The sequence below is a fragment of the Petaurus breviceps genome, unplaced genomic scaffold (genome assembly GCF_028583685.1).
Source record: "Petaurus breviceps papuanus isolate PSGF00001 unplaced genomic scaffold, PetGlider_PUasm1.0 67, whole genome shotgun sequence".
NCBI classification, from domain to species: Eukaryota; Metazoa; Chordata; class Mammalia; order Diprotodontia; family Petauridae; genus Petaurus; species Petaurus breviceps.
This window is the reverse complement of record NW_027186446.1, coordinates 729,147-749,151: the sequence shown is the minus strand read 5'-3', so window position 1 is coordinate 749,151 and position 20,005 is coordinate 729,147. Positions and strand designations below refer to the sequence as shown.

Here is a 20,005-nt window from a genome sequence, read left to right as displayed (position 1 = left end):
ATGATAAACATTCCATAATCCCTACAAGAGGAAACAAGATGAGCAGGAAGGAACAGTTCAGGAGAACTAATACACATACAGACAGTAATGAATTTCTAAGAAGCTCGTTAAAGTCTCTATCTTTGCAAGGGTGCTGAATTCAACCTAAAATGTTAGGACCTTCAATTTTGGCAGAGGTGAATAAGAATATAACAATTTCTGTAATATATACTTAGTAAGTAACTGTTTATACACAGAGTTATCTTTTAAACAAATGATTATGGACAATTACATAGAATATTAAGATAACAAATGCCTCCCCTTATAAATTATAAAAATAAAGATTTGACTAGTCAATAACCTACTTATTGAAGAAAAAATATGACTAAATCTCTCATTCTCCCACAGTGCTTCTACAGTTATGAAAACTAATTTCAAAACCATCAATAACTATTTTTAAACATACAAAAAATAATTTATATCATAAGAGAAATTACCTTTGGTCCTATTTTTGTTAGTAAATCTCCATTTTCCAAGATACACAAGTCCAGTTTGCCATCATCCTTATTTCCTGTAGCCTTTAACCCTTGCAAAAGAATTTCTCGTAAATTCTGATAATGAGGTTTTTCTGTGTAGCCCAATAATTTCACTTCTTCCATATACTTAGCAATTTCATCTAAAATAAAAATAAATCACATTTTTCTTTCTTAACTTATTCATCTTTACCATAACCAATGCAATCATTTGCCAATATAATTTATTGTATTTTTCAACATGATTAAATTTATCATATTTAGAGTTCTGTGCATTAATATATTAATATATAATATATGTTCAAGACATTAATATATTTGAAAAAAATTCCCCGAATTTTAAAAATTCACTTACTGAGAAAAAAGTACAATTTGGATTCAGGAACTGTAGGGTTAATAAATTAGGAAAAAATGTATTTTCCCTTATGTTCTAAAAACCATGCTACAGTTGAGACATCAATAAAAAAAAGACTATTAAAAACACTTTTATAGAAATAACAGGAAAGTTTTAAGAGTTATAAGAACATTTTTTTTTGCTTTTTTTGGAGGGCAATTGGGGTTAAGTGACTTGCCCAAAGTCACATGGCTAGTAAGTGTGTCAAGTGTCTGAGGCCAGATTTGAACTCGGGTCCTCCTGACTCCAGGGAAGGTGCTCTATTCACTGCGCCACCTAGCCGCCCCAAAAACACATTTTTTTAAACTAAATAAAGTACTTATTACCAAAAATAGGAAAGCTAATCCACGGAAGGGATTAAGTAAACAAGCTCCAGAAAACACCGAACACAATAGTGTAGTGCTTGTTAAACCCAAGAACACCAATTACTGGGGTAACAGCAATTTATTCAACAAAAATTGATTGGAGAACCAGAAAGCAGTCTGGCAGAAATTAGGTCTAAATGACCATTATATTATGCCATTTACTAAAATAATCAATTATGAAGCACACAATAAACATGTTCTTTGTTTGTTCCAGGCATTGTACTAGGCGCCAGTGACAAAAAGACAAAATTCAAAGTCCTTGCCTTCACAGAGTTTATATTCCATCAGGGAAAAAACATGTACATATATTAGTAAATACAAAATGGATACCAGGTGAAGAGGATAGTGATAGAGCTTATTTTCCAGCAGTAGAAACAACCTGTACACATAATTCGAAATAAAATTGGAAAGGTAAGTCAGGGCCTGGTTGAGAAAAGTTATAAATGCTAAATAATGGAACTTCCTGTTTAAAATGGCTAAATAAACTATCTCAGGGGAGGCTAATTCTTGCACATGTACTCCAGCAAAGACCTAAAATAGGCACAAATTAAACAATGACCAAGAAATCCAAAGGAAAATACCATAAAATAAAATAAAAGTAAATGCTTTTATCCAGTCTGATTCTCACATAGAAAGACATCCAGAAGATGAGGGCAAAGTCAAAACAATCTACCAAGAAAGCTAATAGGGGCACCTAAAGTCTGAAAATTTGTACCCAGGGCTAGGAAGACTGGAAGGATTGCAAAAGGAAGTTCCAGGTTTCTTGGAAGCCTGCAACACTTTAAGGAGAAAAATGGAGGCCCAAAGTCAACAGCACCAACGACAGGATAGCAACACTCAGACCCAGACACTCTAGGAGCTCCAAGAGTTCATAGCACAACAGTGGTGGGCTCTGAAGCTAGAACATCCAGGGGAGCTCCAAATCTACCAGCATTCTGAATGAAGACACCACAGCAAGCAGAAAACCCAGTTAATCAAAGTCAAAAACACAATAACTGATCACACCAACTCTAAAAAGAGAACGAGACAGGGTAAAGTTGACCCTGGAACAAAGTCTGAAATCAGGAAATAAAATGGAAGATGTGAGTTAACAGAAGGCAAAGAGATTATTACACATTCTAAAATGTCCAGGAGTTCAAACAAAAAGAAAAGAATAACTCTACAACAATTACAAGGAACATAAAAAAGAAAACCTCAGAGAGAGAGAGAGAGAGAAAGAGAGAGGGAGAGAGTGTGTGTGTGTGTGTGTGTGTGTGTGTATCTTGGCCATATAAAAGAGTAAATCACTCTATAAAGTTTTGTATTTAAAGAGGGAATTCTTTTTCTTTTTTTTAAGTAATTGGGGTTAAGTAACTTGCTCAAGGTTACACAGCCAGTTATTTTGTGTGGGTGCCAAGTATCTGAGGCCAGAACCGATCCCAGGTCTCCCGATGCTGGGGCCAGTGCTCTTACTCACTGCACCACCTGGCCACCCCAAAAGAGGGAATTCTTGAAAGAGATTTGTAGACTAAATGGATTCAGTAGTGAGCACGTTGAGCTATTTTTTATGGAAAGGTTGTGGGGATTACAGATATTTCTCTGGATCTGCTTATTTTTTTTTAAAGGATGAATCTGTATTGTTTGTATACTTTTATTTACTTCACTAGTTTGGGGATCAGTAATTTTTTTGGTGTAGATAAATCCTTCCTTAGATGGATGTGTTTCTTTTTCAGAATCAATTAAATATTAAGTACTTAACTATGTGTCAGACACTATGCTACTTTTTTTTGGCCAAAAAAAGTAGAAAGAATGAAACAACAAACTTAATAAGTGATTATCAACTGAATAAGAAGGTAACAACTGATAGGGGAATAACTTAATTCTTAAAATTGGTAAACTTTACCCATGCAGAGGACACCTTAAAAGTTAAATGGGCCCAAATGGAAATCAGTGACTCCATGAGATAATAAATAAATATTAGAATAAAGTAAAAATACTGAAAAAATGTAAAGCAACTACAATCAGAAGCAAGTGACAAAGGAAGATAATTTAAGAATCAAACTCCCTGAAAATCACAACAACAAAAAAACTCAGTCAAGTATCATATTTTTAAAATTTTTTTAAATATCTGACCATAGAACTATTAGAACTAAAAGGTAAAATAAAAATAAATTCAGCTCCTGAAAGAAACCCCAAAATGAAAACTCTGATGAATGTCATAACCAAAAATCAGAACTTCTACATCAAATAAAAAATACTGCAAGCTGCCAGAAAAAAAAGAGCTCAAATTCTAAGGAAACAAAGTTATAATCACAGAAGGTTGAGCAGCCACTACCATAAACAACATGAAAGTCTGGGGAGAAATAAGATTTGAAAAGACAAAACATGAAATCTTAAAACCAGAAAGAACTCATCCTGCAAACTAAGTATAAATCCTAAAGGGGAAAAAATGGATCATGAAATGAACAGAGGACTTTCAAGTATTCCCAATGAAAACACCAGAGCTGAGTAAAAGCTGTGAAATGCAAACAAAAGAGTCAAGAGAAATTTAAATTCCAGCAATTGGAAGAAGCTACACAATGATGAAATTCTAATGTTCTAATTAGAGACAGAAGAAATAAATGCTTTCCAAAACCTTAATGTCTTCAAAGGGGCAATGAGGAAGTTAAATAAGAGTAACAGTTGGACTGAGGGAAGTTTTAATGTTTTGATGATCTTAAAAGAGGTAAACAAGGGGGGTGGAGTCAAGATGGCAGAGTAGAAAAAGGACTTCCTTGAGGCTCTGGCTTCTACCTCTCCATTTCATGTAAAAAATTACTCTAGACAAACTTTGGAGCTACAGAACCCACAAAATGACAGAGAAGCTAACCTCCCTCTAAAGACAGTCCAGCAGGCTGGCAGGAAGGGGCCAGCACAGCCCTCCAGGAGGTGAGCCCAGCCCCACTGGAGCCGGAGGTTTTAGCCTCAAGGCAGCCACAACCAGTCCCCAGCTGGAGGGACTTCAGATCACCAGCAGCTGTGTCAGTTTCCAGAATTATCAACACATAGATGCTAAGGACAAAGTAAGAGGTCAGTGCAGTGTGGATTTGGGGATCCAGTAGTCCAAGTGAGCGGTCAGGCCTTTACCCCCGGAGGGAGAAGCCACTGAGGTGCTGCAGTCATGTAGCCGCCACTACATGAATTCTCCAGAGCTCCTGGCCTGCAGATTGTAGGGGTACCAAGCCACCAGTCTAGATGGAGGGCACAGGACAAATTTAATAGGAAGGGATGATAGTTAAAAGGTGAAATTAAGAGATGAGAGAGGAATATAATAAGAGGATATGGGAAGACACGGAATGAGGTAAACTATCTCATACAGAAGAGGCAAGGAAAAACAGTTACAATGGAGGGGAAGAACAGGAAGGCAAAAGGGAATGGGTCAACCTTATTCTCATTGAATTTGGCTTGGGGAGGGAATGACATACACACTAAATAGGGTATCACCCTACAGGAGAGTAGGGGGGAAGGAGATGAGAGGGGGAATGATGGAAAGGAGGACAGGCTGGGGAGGAGGGAAGTTGGAAGCACCCACTTTTGAAAAGGGACAGGATCAAAGCAGAGAATAGAACAAGTGGGAAGTGGGATAGGAGGGAGGGAAATATGGTCAGTCTTTTACAATATATCCACTATGGAAATGTTTTGCATAGCTACATATGTACAACCTATATTGAATTGCTTATCTTCCTAGTAAGGGTGGGTGACAAGGGAAGAAGGGAATGAATCTGGAATTCAAAGTTTTAAAATCAAATGTTTAAAAGTATATATATGCTATTATTAACATTATTTTACATGTAACTAGGAAATAAGATATACAAGCAGTGGGGCATAGAGATCCACCATGCACAACTGGAAAATTGGAGGGAGTATGGGAGAAGATATGGGAGAGAGCAGATTGGAAGAGGGGATATCCAGTGGGATCACTATGTTGAGGTGGTGGATAGGGGAAAAACGGGAAGAAAATTTTGTAACTCAAAATCTTGTAGAAATGAATGATGTAAACTAGAAGTTAAAGCATTTGATAAAGTAAAAAAAAAAAAGAGATAAAAAGATGAAAGGAATTGTTTAGGGGACAAAAAAGGATCAAGGGGATTATTTCTCATAACAGGGATGGGATGTGAGAAGGTACATGGAAGAAATGATGGAGGACTAGAATCACATAGTCCTCACTCTTACCTGAATGAGACAAAGGAGAATTGAAAATACAAATGCAGGGGTGGCTAGGTGTCGAAGTGAATAGAGCACATGCCCGGGAGTCAGGAGGACCTAAATTCAAATCCAGCCTCAGGTACTTAACACTTAATAACTGTGTAACCTTGGGCAAGTCACTTAATCCCAACTGCCTGGCCCTCCCCCCTCCAAAAAGAAAGCAAATGCAAACACACACAAACACACACACACACATACAAACACACACACACACCCCCATATATACCCTAGAAATATATTAAATTCAATAGAACAAAACACAGGACAGAAAGAGGGGAACTTAAGACTAGTATGAGTGTGAGAACAGTCACAAGGAAAACAAATGTCAACCTCAGAGAGTAGATTATGAAAGGAGGATTTTTTGAAGAATCAGAGATTTAGACCAGAGATAGGGGAAGAAAAGTGGGGCAGTGGAGCTGAAACATATTACCTCAATAATAGATAGATACTGTTAATCAAACTCTATCATCTTTTTTCAAAAAAGGGGGAAGGCAGAATGGAGCCAACATTAAAGTGGGATAAAAAAAAAAAGCAAACTATAAATAATCCAAAAATTTTATTTCCCAACAATTCTAATGCTTACTTCTATCCTTACTTCCCAGTTAAATCATTTAGAAAAGTTATTTGCTAATAAGTTTTGTGACTTCTACTAAAAGCATACATAAGAAAAAAAAAAAGATTTCCAAAAAGAACTACAGAAAAAAAAATCTACCTTGCATATAAAGGGAATGATTAGCTTTAGAGTAATCAAATGTTGGCTATATGTATGCGCATGTATGATGTACACATATGGGTATATATCTGTGTATGTATGTTTATAAAGGGAATACTTTTTATAATAATAAAATAATAAAAAGTCATTATACTGGTGTCCACCGGACACCATGAAAAGGTCTCAAGGGATGATTAACTAAGTGACAGACCCATGACTTGGTGGGTGGCTCTACTTCCATCTCCAAGATCTAGAAATTCTCTAGTACTTAATCAATGTCAGAGTCCTGAACAAAGTTACCAATCTTACAAGGTTGTTATTTATGCTACTGCTAGCCAGGCTGCCATTTTGTCTAGGAATAAATCTGAGAATGTTCAGAACTTGCTGCAGTTTAATGTCAATCCTCTTTCGCTTGATATTTGAAGCCATTTGAGCAAAAATGATATTGAGTGAATAATTCAAGAAACTAAAAATACAAGGCTGAGGATGAGAAGTAGAGAAACAAGGTAGCTTCCAAGAACTCAGAAGAATCTTATGCTTTCAACACAAAGGTTAGTAGAGGATAAGAAACTTATAAGGCAAAATTGGTGATAACAACAAATAGAAGATACCAGAAGGATACTTGGTAGAATCCCAGGTGGTAGAACAGCTTTAGCCAAAAGGAGCCTCAAGCGAGCCCACCACTGAAGAGTTCTACTAAATGTACTAGGAAAGAAAGAATTCAACACAACTTTTCAAAAACTGAAGGATTCAAATCTGTAGCCAAAGGTAGGTAGAGTGGAAATTTTAAAATAACATTTGAATTAATGTGTAAATCTGAGCATTCTGAACACTTGAAAATGTGCAGAGGGAAAAAAGTGAATAACATTACACTTGATCAGCACTGTAAACAAGTGGAAATACAATTCTTGTCCTGAAGAATAGACCATTATTTAAAATTAGCACAGCAAAACAATTACTGGTGACCAGGAAGGTAAAATATGATATTCGGTTCTCTTTCTTGAAAGAACTAGACCACATTCCATTTTTAGCTGCAAAACATGGTATAATGACTTAGGATTTACTTAACATCATTAAACAACTGCTATGCAGGAAGTGTATGTTTAAAAGTTTTCATATCCAACAAATATAAGGAACTGATTCAAATTTATAAAACAAAGAACTATTTCCCAATAGATAAATGGTCAAAAGACATGGATAGGCTACTTTCAAAGGAAGAAATCCAGCAACCATTAACAACCATCAGAAATATCAATGATCATAGTAAAATGCATTTTAGCACTAATAATTAGATAAATTAAAGCAATTTTGAGGTTCAACTTCATACTCAGACTAGCAAAAAATGACAAAAGAAGAAAATGACAAAAGTTGGAAGAGTTGCAGGAAAACAGATGTACTACTGATAGAGCTAGGAATTGGTCCAACCTTTCTGGAAAGCAATTTAGAAATAAGCCCACAATGTCACTAAAACACATACATGCTTTGACCAAACTATATTACAAGTAGGTAACCTATTGCTTAGTCATTCAGTCGAGTCTAAATGTTTGTGACCCTCTGGGCCATACTGTTCATAGGGTTTTCTTGGCAAAGATTCTGGAGTGGTTTGCCATTTCCCTCTCTGGTGGATTAAAGCAAACAGAGGTAAAGTAACTTGCCCAGGTTTACAGAGCTAGTATGTATCTGAGGGTGAGTATTAACTCAGATCTTCTTAACTCTAGGCAGGCCCAGCCTCCATCCACTGAGCCATCCAGCTGCCTAGGTGACCTATACATCAAAGAAAGAGGAAAGGGTTTTATATGTACAAAAATATTTATAGTAGCAATTTTTGTGGGAGGGAAGGAGAAAATAAGCATGTATTAAGAACCCACAACTATGTTAAACACTTCAAAAATATTCTCTCATTTGATCCTCACAACTCTATGAGGTAAGTTCTATTACTCTATTTTACAGCTGAGGAAACTAAGGCAGACTAATGTTATGTTACTTGCCCAGCCACGGTCATATAGCTATCAAGAAACTGAGGCTGCATTTGAATTCAAGTTTTCCTAACTATAGTTCCAGTGCTCTGTTCACTGTGATACCCAGCTGTCCTGGCCCAAAACTGGAAACTAAGAGGTTACTTCAAAGTGGCTAAACAAAATGAGCTACATAAATGTAAGTGAATCTCACTGTGCCTTAAGAATATGACAAAATGGAAAGTTTCAGAGAAAACTAAGAAGACTCCCATGAATTGATGTAGAGTAAAGTGAGTAAAACCATAACAATCTATGTAATAAGGACATAAAGAAATAACTTCAAAAGACTTTGGAATCTGATCAACCCAATGACAAACCATAAGTCTAAAAGAATAAAAATGAAACATGCTGCTGACCTTCTGTTACATAAGTGATGATGAAAAAGATATACGTTCTGAGACATGACCAGTGGAGGAATTTGTTTTGATGGACTATACAAGTATAAATGTTGAGAGTTTTATTTTTCAGAATTTTTTAAAACTTGGTCAGTTAGGGGGAAAGTAGGAAGCAGAAAGGGAAGGGAAAAAAAATTTGCACAAAAAAAAATAAGCCAACCCAACACATTAGTATTATTACTATAGTTGTTTTTTATAAGTTATAAATTATCTATGTGTTACATAAATTTTGTGTTTAAGATTGTTGTATGTGTTAATTAAATTATAATAAATTTGGAAAAAAAAAAAAAGATTACTTTCCACAATTCTATTCTCATAATATTTTGCTGAAATTTCTGATATTAAGAGGAATTATACAGTTATCACAATTTTTTTCTTCCCAAAACAAAAACCTTCCTACCTGGTTTGTTTTTCTCGGGAAAACACTTGTCCATCAAACTTGCAATATTTTCTCGGTAGCTGAGAAAGATCAAAGAATGAATAACTGTTTAAGGTTTCATCCTTCAGTAGATTGTTAATAGCAAGATGAGGTGAAATAGCAAATTTAAAATGGAATTATGTGATATCCTAGATATGCTAATGGCTTTGCTTAAAAAAACATACATAAATAAGGGCACATGCTAAGTCTACCCAATTACGTTACTGTTAAACAGTTAAACAGAGTTTAATCCAAATATTCTAGCCTATTTTAACTTTTAAAAAATATCAGTGCCAAAGAAAATTCTATTACAAGTCAGTCTGAGGGAAAAAAAAAATCACATTTTCCTCTACCTAATTTTGGAATCTCTGACGTAGTTAGGATCTTTCAAATTGTCCTCCCAAGGGAGATGGCCACTAAGCCACTGGATCATGCAGTAACCTAGTATTTCCAAGTCACCCCGTCTTGATGGAGCTGAAATATAAAGCAAGAATTAAGGCATGCTGAACATTTTAAAGTAATTACTTCAAATATATGTAAGATAAACTAGAAAAAAGAATATAACTGAAGTCTTTTATTATAAAAATTTTCATGTATTATTTAAAGCAAAAATTGGGATAATATAAAAATTGACTTCTCTTCAAGTAATAGGGCCACTGAGTATCACAAATCTGTAATGTTTCAAGAAACAACATTGAGATACACAAACCCACAAAGAAATAAAATTTAAAAGATTTTATTGATACACTGATTTCAGTGTTACTCTTAGGAAACATAGATGCAATCAAAAGATCATCAAGCTCTTTAAGAGGTACAGTTTTCAATTTATACTCTTCTGAATTCAGAATAGATCAAGTATTTATGATTATCGAAAGACACTAATTGAAATTTCATTTTAAAAGACCTTCACCTTTTTTATACAATACCTAACTGGAAATGCATAAGCGACTTAAAGTCAGAATTATTTTTTAACATATGACACATTTGTTAAACTGTGAACAAATTCTTTTTTTTTTTTAAGCAATCTGGGTTAAGTAACTTGCTCAAGCTTACACGCCCAGTTATTTCTGGGTGTGGTGCTGAGTATCTGAGCCCGGGATTTGATCTCCAGGTCATCCCAACACTGGAGCCAGTGCTCTTACTCGCTGAGCCACCTGGCCGCCCCTGTGAACAAATTCTTAAAGAAAATTCAAGAAACTAAGAAAGTTATCTTTAGAAAAAAATAATAGTAGCTAGCATTTTTATAGTGCTTTAAAATTTACAAAACAATTAACAAATATTATCTTATTTTATCATTAAACCAATTCTTCTAGTGCTACTATTATCCTCATATTGAAGATAAGGAAACTGAGGTAGATGCTAAATGACTTGCCCAGAGTCACAAGACTAGTAAATGTCTGAAGCCGGATTTGAATTCAAGTCTTCCTGACTCCAGGTCTAGGCAGTGGGCCATCTAGCCTTCACACAGTTAAAAAACCTTCTCCATTTGAAAAAAAAAACTTTTTTAAAAAACAAAAGTGACCTAATGCCAGCCTTATGTCATTCAATTTTTTAAAAGTTCTAAATCAAAGAAATAGGGGCTCAAAATATGTTAGCAGTTTTAAAAATACTAACCTTAATTGTTATTTACTTACCCACACCTTTATGTGCATCAATACTTGTATATTCAATGGTTCCATCATGACACCTTTTAGGGTCTTCTTTGTATTCTTTATGAACTCCTTCTGGACAATACCGGTAAGCGAGGCCATAATCTACTAAATATACCTAGAAATTTCCAAATATCACACTAAGATTAAATCCAATTAAATACACACACACACACACACAAACCCAGAAGCAAAATACAATGGAATGTCATTATATTCCCAGGGTGAATTCATCTATAGGTTATCATGGAGGAGGACCCCTAAAAGATAGCTTAAGTCAAAATACAAAAATATTCATTCATTCAAAAATAATTTATTAAATAACTGCTACACGAAGAACTATCTGCTAGGGACTAAGGAAAATCTAAAGATAAGACCCCAGTCCCTTCTATTCAGACTAGGTACAGGGTTAAGCACAGCAGATATAAAGACAGGTCAAAAATAGCCCCTGTTCTCAAGGAATTCAATCTAACAAAAGAGGTAACAGTACAACTACATACAAAGAAGATATAGAGAGAATACATCACTAAGGAGAACTGGGAAAGGTTTCTTGAAGAACCGATAGTGAAATTGCTCAGTCAGGAGATGGAATGGCATGTGAGAGGAACACTAAAGAAGCCTATGGCACTGAATCACAGAATTCACAGGAGGTGGGAGAGGCCTAAGGGGTTAAGAGACTAAGTCAAAGTATTTTACGTTTGATTCAAAAGGTGAGTTTATTGAGAAGGAGTTTATTGAGTAGAAGAGTGACATGGTCAAAACCATACTTTAAGATCATTTTGACAGCTGAGCAGAAGAGAGATGGAAGTGGGAAGAGACCTGATGCAGGGTGACCAACTAAAAAGCTATTGTAATAATCCAGGTATGAGGTGATGAGGACCTGCAAGAAAGTAATGGTAGTGTCAGAGAAAAGAAGGGGGAGGGGGAGATTACAAAAATACAAACAATAGGACTTGATAAATGACTGGATGGGAGAGGGCAATAAGAAAGAGTAGAGTCGAGGATGACACTTAAGCTGTAAGCCTGGAGCAGTGGAAGGATAGCAGTACCCTTAAGAGTAATAGGAAAGTTAGGAAAAGGGGAGAATTGGGGAGGGTAGGGGAAGGGCAGAATATATTTAGTTCAGTTTTGGATATTTTGAGTTTAAGGCAACTATGGAAAAAGTAGTTTGAGATGTCCAATAGACTAGGAAATGTGTAAATGTGGTTAGGGTTAGATAAGAAGATTTGAGAATCAATCATAAGCACAGAGATAAAAATCAGATCTACTGGAACTGATAAGGCCACTTTCTCAGTAAACAGAAGTATAGTAAAGAGATGCTAAAGAAAAGAAAAGAAGGCCCAGGACCAAAGCCCTGGAGAACACTCATAGTTAATGTGCATGAACTAGATAAAAATCCAGCAATGGAAATTGAGGAGTAAGCAAAAATTTGGAGAACCAGGGGAGACTGGTGTCTCCAACACCTAAAAAGAGTATCAAGGAGAAGAGAGTGATCAGCAATATCAAAGGCAACAGACAGATAAAGAAGGGATGATGACAGATGAAAAGCCATTAGATTTGGCAATTAAGAGAGTATTAGTAAATGGAGGGAGTAATTTCAGTTAAATGATGAGATCAGAAGACATACTATAAAGAGTTAAGAGAGTAAGAAAAAAAAGAAATGAGAGCACCTATTATAGATGGCCTTCTCAAAGAGTTTAACCACAAAAGGAAGAAGAGATATGGAATGATAGTTGAATGATGTGACATGATGAACAGAGGAGAAAAGGGAGCTCTTTGTGAATGGCTTTAGTCTTTTCAGTGAAAAATGAGGCAAGGTTCTCAGTTGACAAAGTGAGAGGAGAGAGCTGTAGGAGATTTAAGAAACAATGAAAAGGTTTGGAAAATCTCCTGTGGTGAGGGGGGGAAATAAATCAAATACAGAGGTGTAAAAAGATTGCCTTGCCACAATGAGGGCCCAGTGAAACAATGCAATATAAAATTTTAGTGTTCCCAGGTTTTTTATCCTGTGATCCTCTTTATACTTTGTTGAGTAAGAATTCCTGCCTATACACAGTGAATCCTTCTTTCCATGGTCTAATTTGTTTGTGATTTGATTATATCTTAGTCATGCAACCAACTGAAGTCTTAATGGTGCATATTCAGTGCAAGTATATAAATGCTGACTAAGCATCTACTATGGGCCAAGCATCGTGCTAGGTGCTAGGGATACAAAAAGAGGCAAAAAACGTTCCTTGCCCTCCAGGAGTTCACAGTCTAATGGACAAGACAACATGCAAACAAATGTATAGAGAGCAAGCTATGAATAGGAAATAATTAAAAGAGGGAAATACATACAAATATACAAAGCAAGCTATGAATAGGAAATAATTAAAAGAGGGAAAGCACTGGAGTTAATAGGGATTAGAGAAGGCTTCCTATAGAAAGTGAGATTTTCATTGGGACTAGGGATTAGGAATTTATGTTGAGGCCAATTTCCTCTGACACTTTGGTCCTGTCCTTCTAAACTCTGGATGCTGTGACATTGCCAATATGGATAGGTTAGTTGATATTTGTCTCCACTCTGCCTTAATCCTTAAATTTCTTTTCTTAGCTTCCTAGGGGTTCAAGGTAGGTCCCTGCCTCAGCTGGTCTCAGTCTCCTTTCTGTATGATCACCAATAAGGAGTTGGTTCCATCCCCTGCTCTGCCCCTGACAGGCTTCATGGGATTTAAGAGATCGTGTTGTTCTCAGGCCTCCTCTATAGTTACCCTAGAACTGGCACACAGGCACTGACTTGCCCTTCTGTCTTGATTTAGCTACTAGTGCTCCAAGGAGTACATGGCCCAGACCTTTCTCCCTGTGCAGTGAACAATGGGAACTTCTGTTCTGCCAGACCAGAGACAGGTTTCAGGTTCACAGTTATTAGAACCATAATTAACTTGGAATCTACCACTCTACCCCACAAAGCACTGGATGATTTCTGGTCTGTTAGTCTGAGCTCACAATGGTTTTCTCCATAATACTCTTTGTCAGCACCTCTGCCACCTTTCCAGACCTTTTTACTGGAGTTCATACTGGCTTCCCTGGTAGAACTTCTCTATTTAGTCAGCTTCTACAATTACCTGAGCTCACACTAGTTTCCCTGCCAGCCTTTGCTGGCTTTGGGGCATCTATTTGTGTAGTTCTGAACTAAATGAAAGAGTTTCCTTCTGTTCCTTTCTTTATCATTAGTCTTTCTGGGTCCTTTTCAGATATATTATGGAGTTTATTTGGGAGAACTGATATTCTCTACATCATTTCATGTTGCTTTTGTTTTTTTTTTCCTGAAAACTGACTCTTCCTATCTCTCTCAGACTAGAGTTACAATGTCAAGCCACAAGCCCAATCGCAATACTAATCATCACAGAAACTTTAACCTGCTTCATCTTTCCCACCAGGGCCAGTTTGCTCCTCCTTAGACAGTCTTGTGGCCCTCCACTTCTGGGCAGGGGTGGGGAAGACTCAATATATGAGTGCTGAACTTATGCAGACAATAGAGACATTTTAGCTCTATGACAACTCCTGAACCTAAGCAAGCCTCAGCCTCAGAATCCTTAAAAACAAGTATACAACACCAAGCCCAGTTCATGTTGCCTTCTTAACCTAAAGTCCCTGGGTCCCTATTTTCCTAATGCTTATAAATGTTTTAATATTAAAATTTCTGTGAATTTGTGGTTTTTTTACTTGCCAAAAATTTTAAACAGGCCTCAAATAACTAAAATAATTTCTACTGTATTATGATACTTTAGTACTTGATATAGTGTTATATACTATTCTCTAGTTATTTCATATCTATTAATAGTCTCATCTCCCCTAATAGATTATAAGGTTCTCAAGGGTAGGCACTATAACTCACACTTTCATACTTTGTTCTTCTATCTCCTATGGAGACTGACACAAGGTTGAACATATATAGGAGATACTTAATAAGTACCTGTTGACTGATATCATTTGCTATTACTTGTTTCTTTCCCCAACCCAAAAAGACTTTTTTACTCTAATTCTGCTTGAGAGTCACTACTACAGTATATATCCAGTTTCTCAGTCTGATTTATAAGACAAATGCAATATCTATTCACTTCATAAAGTGATAAGCAGCATGGTAAAATGAAAAGAGTAGTGAATTTGAAACCACAGGACCTAGGTTTGAATTGCAGTTCTGCCACTTTCTGTGTACCTTTGGGAAAGTCACTTGGCATTTCTGTGCCTCAGTTTCCTTATGTATAAAATGTGAAGCTTAGGTGCTCACTTCAGCAGCACATATACTAAAATTGGAATGATACAGAGAAGATTAGCATGGCCCCTGTGCAAGGATGACACTCAAATTCGTGAAGCGTTCCATATTTTTAGAAAATTTGTAACTCAAAATCTGGCGGAAACAAAAAAGCAGTACATATTCAGAAGGAAATTTCACATCCCCTTAAGAAACTAAAGTATTAAAAGTTAGTTGTGAGTAAAAAAAAAAAACGTGAAGCTTAGACTAGACAATCTTTAAAGGATTCTTCTGCTCTATAAAATAAAATTGACATGATACTTTATAGATTATAAAATTTAACTAAAGGATTTACAGATGATGTCCCCTATACAAAAATGCTAAAATATACATCATAAAGTTACTTTTTATTGTAGAGAAAAGAGAAGGAGGAAGGAGAAGAACATGGAGATTAGAGCTCAGAAGTAATGAGTTCATGATCTTGATATCATGTGGACCACTTAACTTTGGTCTGTTCCAAGGCCCTAACCCCAACCAGTCATTTGAAAGATGCATACAATTGAGCAAATGAGGAAATTCAATGGGAGTGAAAATGGAACAGGAACAAATTAATCAAGAATTTTTTTTAAAAAGGAATAACCTCCTGACAGTGGTTTCATAAAATTACTTCCATGTAATAAATTATACCATGTCATATTTGATTAAAAATTGAAACTAGATACATTCTACATACTGTATTATATCTTTTATAACTTTAAAGTAAGTACCATTTCTAATCATACTATCTTGATTAAGAGAAGCTTCAAAATCATCCATAATCTTATCTATTTTGTATCTGACCTAAAAATTTTATATATAAAGCAAAATGGCTTGAAAGACTTAACATCAATTCTATGACAACCACAAAAATGTCTCAACAGAAACAAACAGTACAGGATAATATGTAAAAAGTAATATAATGGTCTCCTTTATTTTCTTCAACCACTACCTAATTTAGACTGTTAAAACCAAACCTGAACATCCCTATTCAAGGTACTACTGAATCAAGGTGCCCCTCTCTCCACTCTAATAGTAACTTCTATCAAAATCTTTCTCACTATATTTATTGGGATCCAGGCTAAGTAGTCTACTCATCCTAAAATGAGCTCTGCCTTCCAAAGACTGTATATTATCTTTAGGTTAATTTGGAAAACCTTCCCATAAGTTTACTCCCTTAACCATGTATCTACAACTAAAGCTGACAAAAGGGCACAGAGTCCTGAGTGTGTACTGAGCCTACAAGTCAATCAAAATTGTTGAAATTCCGTCCAGGTGCTTAACTCTAGCCATTAGCACAGGTTGAACCCCACTTCTGGAATGCCCTTCCCTCCACACTTCTGCCTCTTGGAATACCTCGCTGTCTTCAAGAATCAGTTCAAGTACTACCTTTTTTTTCTAGAAGCTATCTGTGGTTCCCCCAGTTGCTAGAACATTCCCATCCAAGTATACCTTTCCTCTGCTTCCTATGTACCTTGTATTTACTAATATGAACACATGTTATCTCCCCCATTAAAATGAAAGTTCCATGAAGACAGGAACTGTTTTGCTTTTGTCCCCAGATCTTAGAACAGTAGCACATCCTCAGTCTGTAAATAATAAATGCTTTGTGACTGACCATAACTGATTGCACATCAATGGGAAATACAGGAAGGTGCTATGTTACAGCATTCATATCCTAGGAGTTGTTACAATACTGGCTGTACTTCACCTTGCAAAAACTCATATGCTTCAATAACTTCCCCATAATATGCTTGAGTTGTGTGTTGGGTTTTGTTTTCAGATTTTAGTGGCACAAGGGTAATGTGTATCACACAATTATCCATCTAGATAGCATTAGCTGCTAAATGCTGGTAATGGGTACAGGAGGGCTTGGATGCCTTTATGACCCTTGGAATTAATGAAGAGATAGTAAAATAAAATGAGGAATAATGATACAGAGAGTCAAAATGCAAATGTTTTCTTAGATCAATTAGGCAACTAGAATAATTGCTTATATATTAGCATACTCTATATCTAAAATTTCTTCATTTCTCTATGTCAACCTAGTGTTACTTTTAAGAAATTTATCTAGACCTCACTACTATTCTGCCAACTATATTAAAAGTACAGTAATATTAGTTTTTATTCTTTCCTAACAAAGTTAAAAATTGTGGAGGGAAAGGAAGAGACCATGGAAATACACATTTGAATTCTAGACACTAAAGAGTATAAAAAACTAGACAGCTGAGATATTTCTGTAAAACAACTGATTTGAATAATCAACATGTTAAAGACCAAATTTTCCAAGTAAGAGAAGTCTTACATTTGATGGATTTCTTGAACAAAGGAAATGAAAAAGTGACAAAGCAGACAGGCAAACATAATTCATTGGTGCACTATATAATTTTAAGCTTCCACCCCCAAATAGCTATTTGAAATTCATTTTGTATTCGCAAGCACTCTTCCTGAACATTATTTAGGGCAAAATAGCCAACTTGATAAAGTGTCAGCAAATTGCATCAAAAATATAGAATGCTAACTAGATAAAAGTGTCAAGTAGAAATATTATTATTACTATATCCACTTTTAAAAAGTTAAACTTCTGCTGGGGTTCAAAAGTTCAAAGTAACTTGATTTGTTGAATAGGTCTTAAATAGAAAAAAAATTAAAGTTATAAAACTACCTGGTCAGGGTTCTTGTAGTTCAGAAGAAGATTTGAGGCTTTGATATCTCCATGTACATATTCATGCTCATGGATATATTCCAGAATATCCAGCTAAGAAATGAACAAATAGAAATTAATGTAATACTAATTTCAACCAGCAGAGGACATGTACTGAACTTAAAGTAGCTTACACAGTATTACAAACACTTACTATTCTTAAGCTTAGCTGCAAGACAGTTTTTCGTGAAAACCTTTTGGCATTAGCTTCATACAATTTCTGAAGATCACTTCCAAAGCGATCCATTACCATAAACCTATAACTAAGAGCAAACAAAAAAATCAATGGAAGAAAGGCAACTCAGTGATCCACTTTGCAATTAAGAGATTATGCTTACCTCTTTAAGGAAAAAGTTCTTAATAAAATATCCTAAACACAAATGCTTGAAAAACAATTTTTCTATTGGAAATTAACACACTATTTCAATGACCTTCCTTTTAAATTTCTGCCTTAAACCAGCCTGACCAAGAGTTAAAAAGGATATTATCCACCTGAGAGAATCCTGTATATTCAATATCAATGGATTTGCCAGTAATCTTTTCCCATTTTTGGAGTCACTATTATTCCAATCATATGATTATTTTCATGAAATAGCTCTTTTAAAAAGAAGATACTTTTTTACCCCAAAGCTGCTAGATTTTTTTTTGTTAAAACACATACATCAAAATATGTCAAATCATTAATATCTAGATTCAATATGGCAGCTTCAACAATAGGGAAAAAATAGCCAACTTGATAAAATGTCAGCAAATTGCATCAAAATATAGAATACTAACTAGATAAAAGTTTTCACTATATATTACATAGTAAATGTACTGTAAAACTTAACTGAGTTGTAAATACATATTTCTTGTTTTTACTTTGACTACCACATTCACCTTCTATATTTTTCTGAATACTTAACATACAGGATACAGTAGAAAGGTCACTAGATTTGGAGTCAGAAGATCTGTCTTCAAATATCTGGTCTGCTAGTTATTATGTGTGTGTCCTTAGACAAGTGTTTTCACTTTTCTGGCTCTCTGGTTTTTTTATAAATAAAATAAAGGAGCTGGAACAGATAGCCACTCTGAGTATCCCTTTGACCCCACACTTAAAAGCAATAGCATCCTTAGAGTACAGGACATATACCCCTTACTTTATAATGGTGCTATCAATCAAATCTATATTCATGAATCAAAACAAGATGATACCTATCACAACATATTCAAAGTGGGTAAGACTTGAATGAAACAAACTTCTTCAACAACACCAAAAAAAGGCATTTAAATTACTCAAATTTCAAATAAGAGACATAAAACAATAATGTTATATATTCCAATTTACCCTGCAAAACAAGTAACTAAATGCTAATGATATCAATGTAAAAGTTATAAAAAGAAGATTATATATTTAACTCTATCATTTATAAAATAAGAGAACTTTAGGACTAGAAAAACCATTGGGTATTATCTAATTCATTTTATTTTATAGATAAGACACTTGAGATTCAAAGAGATGAAATCAATGCTCAAGGTCACATGTCTAGAAAAAAGCAGAATGTAGGTCTCTTGATTCTCATTCCAGTGATGTTTCCACTATGCTACTGTCTAAAATACCTTTTTTCTATAAAATAGATCTATTCATTAGGCTATATCACAACTAGTGATGCAAAATGAAAAATGAGGGCTAGAGTATGGCAAGGCAGAAGATGAGTTCTGACTGACAGATTCAGAGCTGAGTAAATGACCAGACATCTAGAGTCCTGACTAATAAATACAGCCAACCTGGAAAGACATCTAAAGTAATGTTCTTTAGTGCCCAATCTTATTCCATAACAACCTGGTTTATATATTGAAAACATGCTTATTACATTTCCAGAAGCTGAAGAAATATCTAATGTTGCAACAAAATGAAGATTTCAAAAAGTCTCAAATTGGAATAATGAAACTGAAGCCAACAAGAAAAGATTTAATATAAATAAATGTAAAGTCCTATACTGAGGGTTAAAAAAAAACTGCACAGGAATGAATAAGTACTCACTAAAAAGCTATACGCTGAAAAAGAAGCAGAGATTTAAGTTTAATATAAGCTCACGATAAGCCAAGAGTGTGACATGACCAACAAAAGCTAATGCAAGCTTAGGCAACATTAATAGTTCTATCCAAACAAATGGACGTAAAACACCCTTTGAAAATAGCTTTCTTCTCCATACTCATCCTTCTTGACCTCTCTGCAGAATGTCACTGTTAACTACCTTGACCTCTTAGATACTCTCTCTTCTCTGGGTGTTAGAATTTTCTGTTTGTTTGGATTTTCTGGGTGTGTGTGTGTGTGTGTGTGTGTGTGTGTGTGTGTGTGTGTGTG

At 35.3% G+C, this 20,005-nt stretch overlaps 1 protein-coding gene and 1 non-coding gene across 2 annotated transcripts in view; one reads left to right on the top strand and one right to left on the bottom strand.

The window, feature by feature from the left end:
• LOC138173920 (serine/threonine-protein kinase VRK1) overlaps positions 1–20,005 on the bottom strand; it is a 143,300-nt gene that overhangs the window by 31,736 nt on the left and 91,559 nt on the right. Inside the window, exons 6-11 of the mRNA XM_069103974.1 lie at positions 17,813–17,921; positions 17,620–17,712; positions 10,670–10,802; positions 9,389–9,509; positions 9,018–9,076; positions 477–655 (exon numbers count right to left, since the gene is read on the bottom strand). Coding sequence (XP_068960075.1) covers positions 477–655; positions 9,018–9,076; positions 9,389–9,509; positions 10,670–10,802; positions 17,620–17,712; positions 17,813–17,921 — 694 coding nt within the window. The remainder of the gene's footprint in view (positions 1–476; positions 656–9,017; positions 9,077–9,388; positions 9,510–10,669; positions 10,803–17,619; positions 17,713–17,812; positions 17,922–20,005) is intronic.
• On the top strand, positions 14,947–15,053 carry LOC138173938 (U6 spliceosomal RNA). Its single transcript, XR_011171585.1, has one exon. It is a non-coding gene; the product is annotated as a U6 spliceosomal RNA (small nuclear RNA).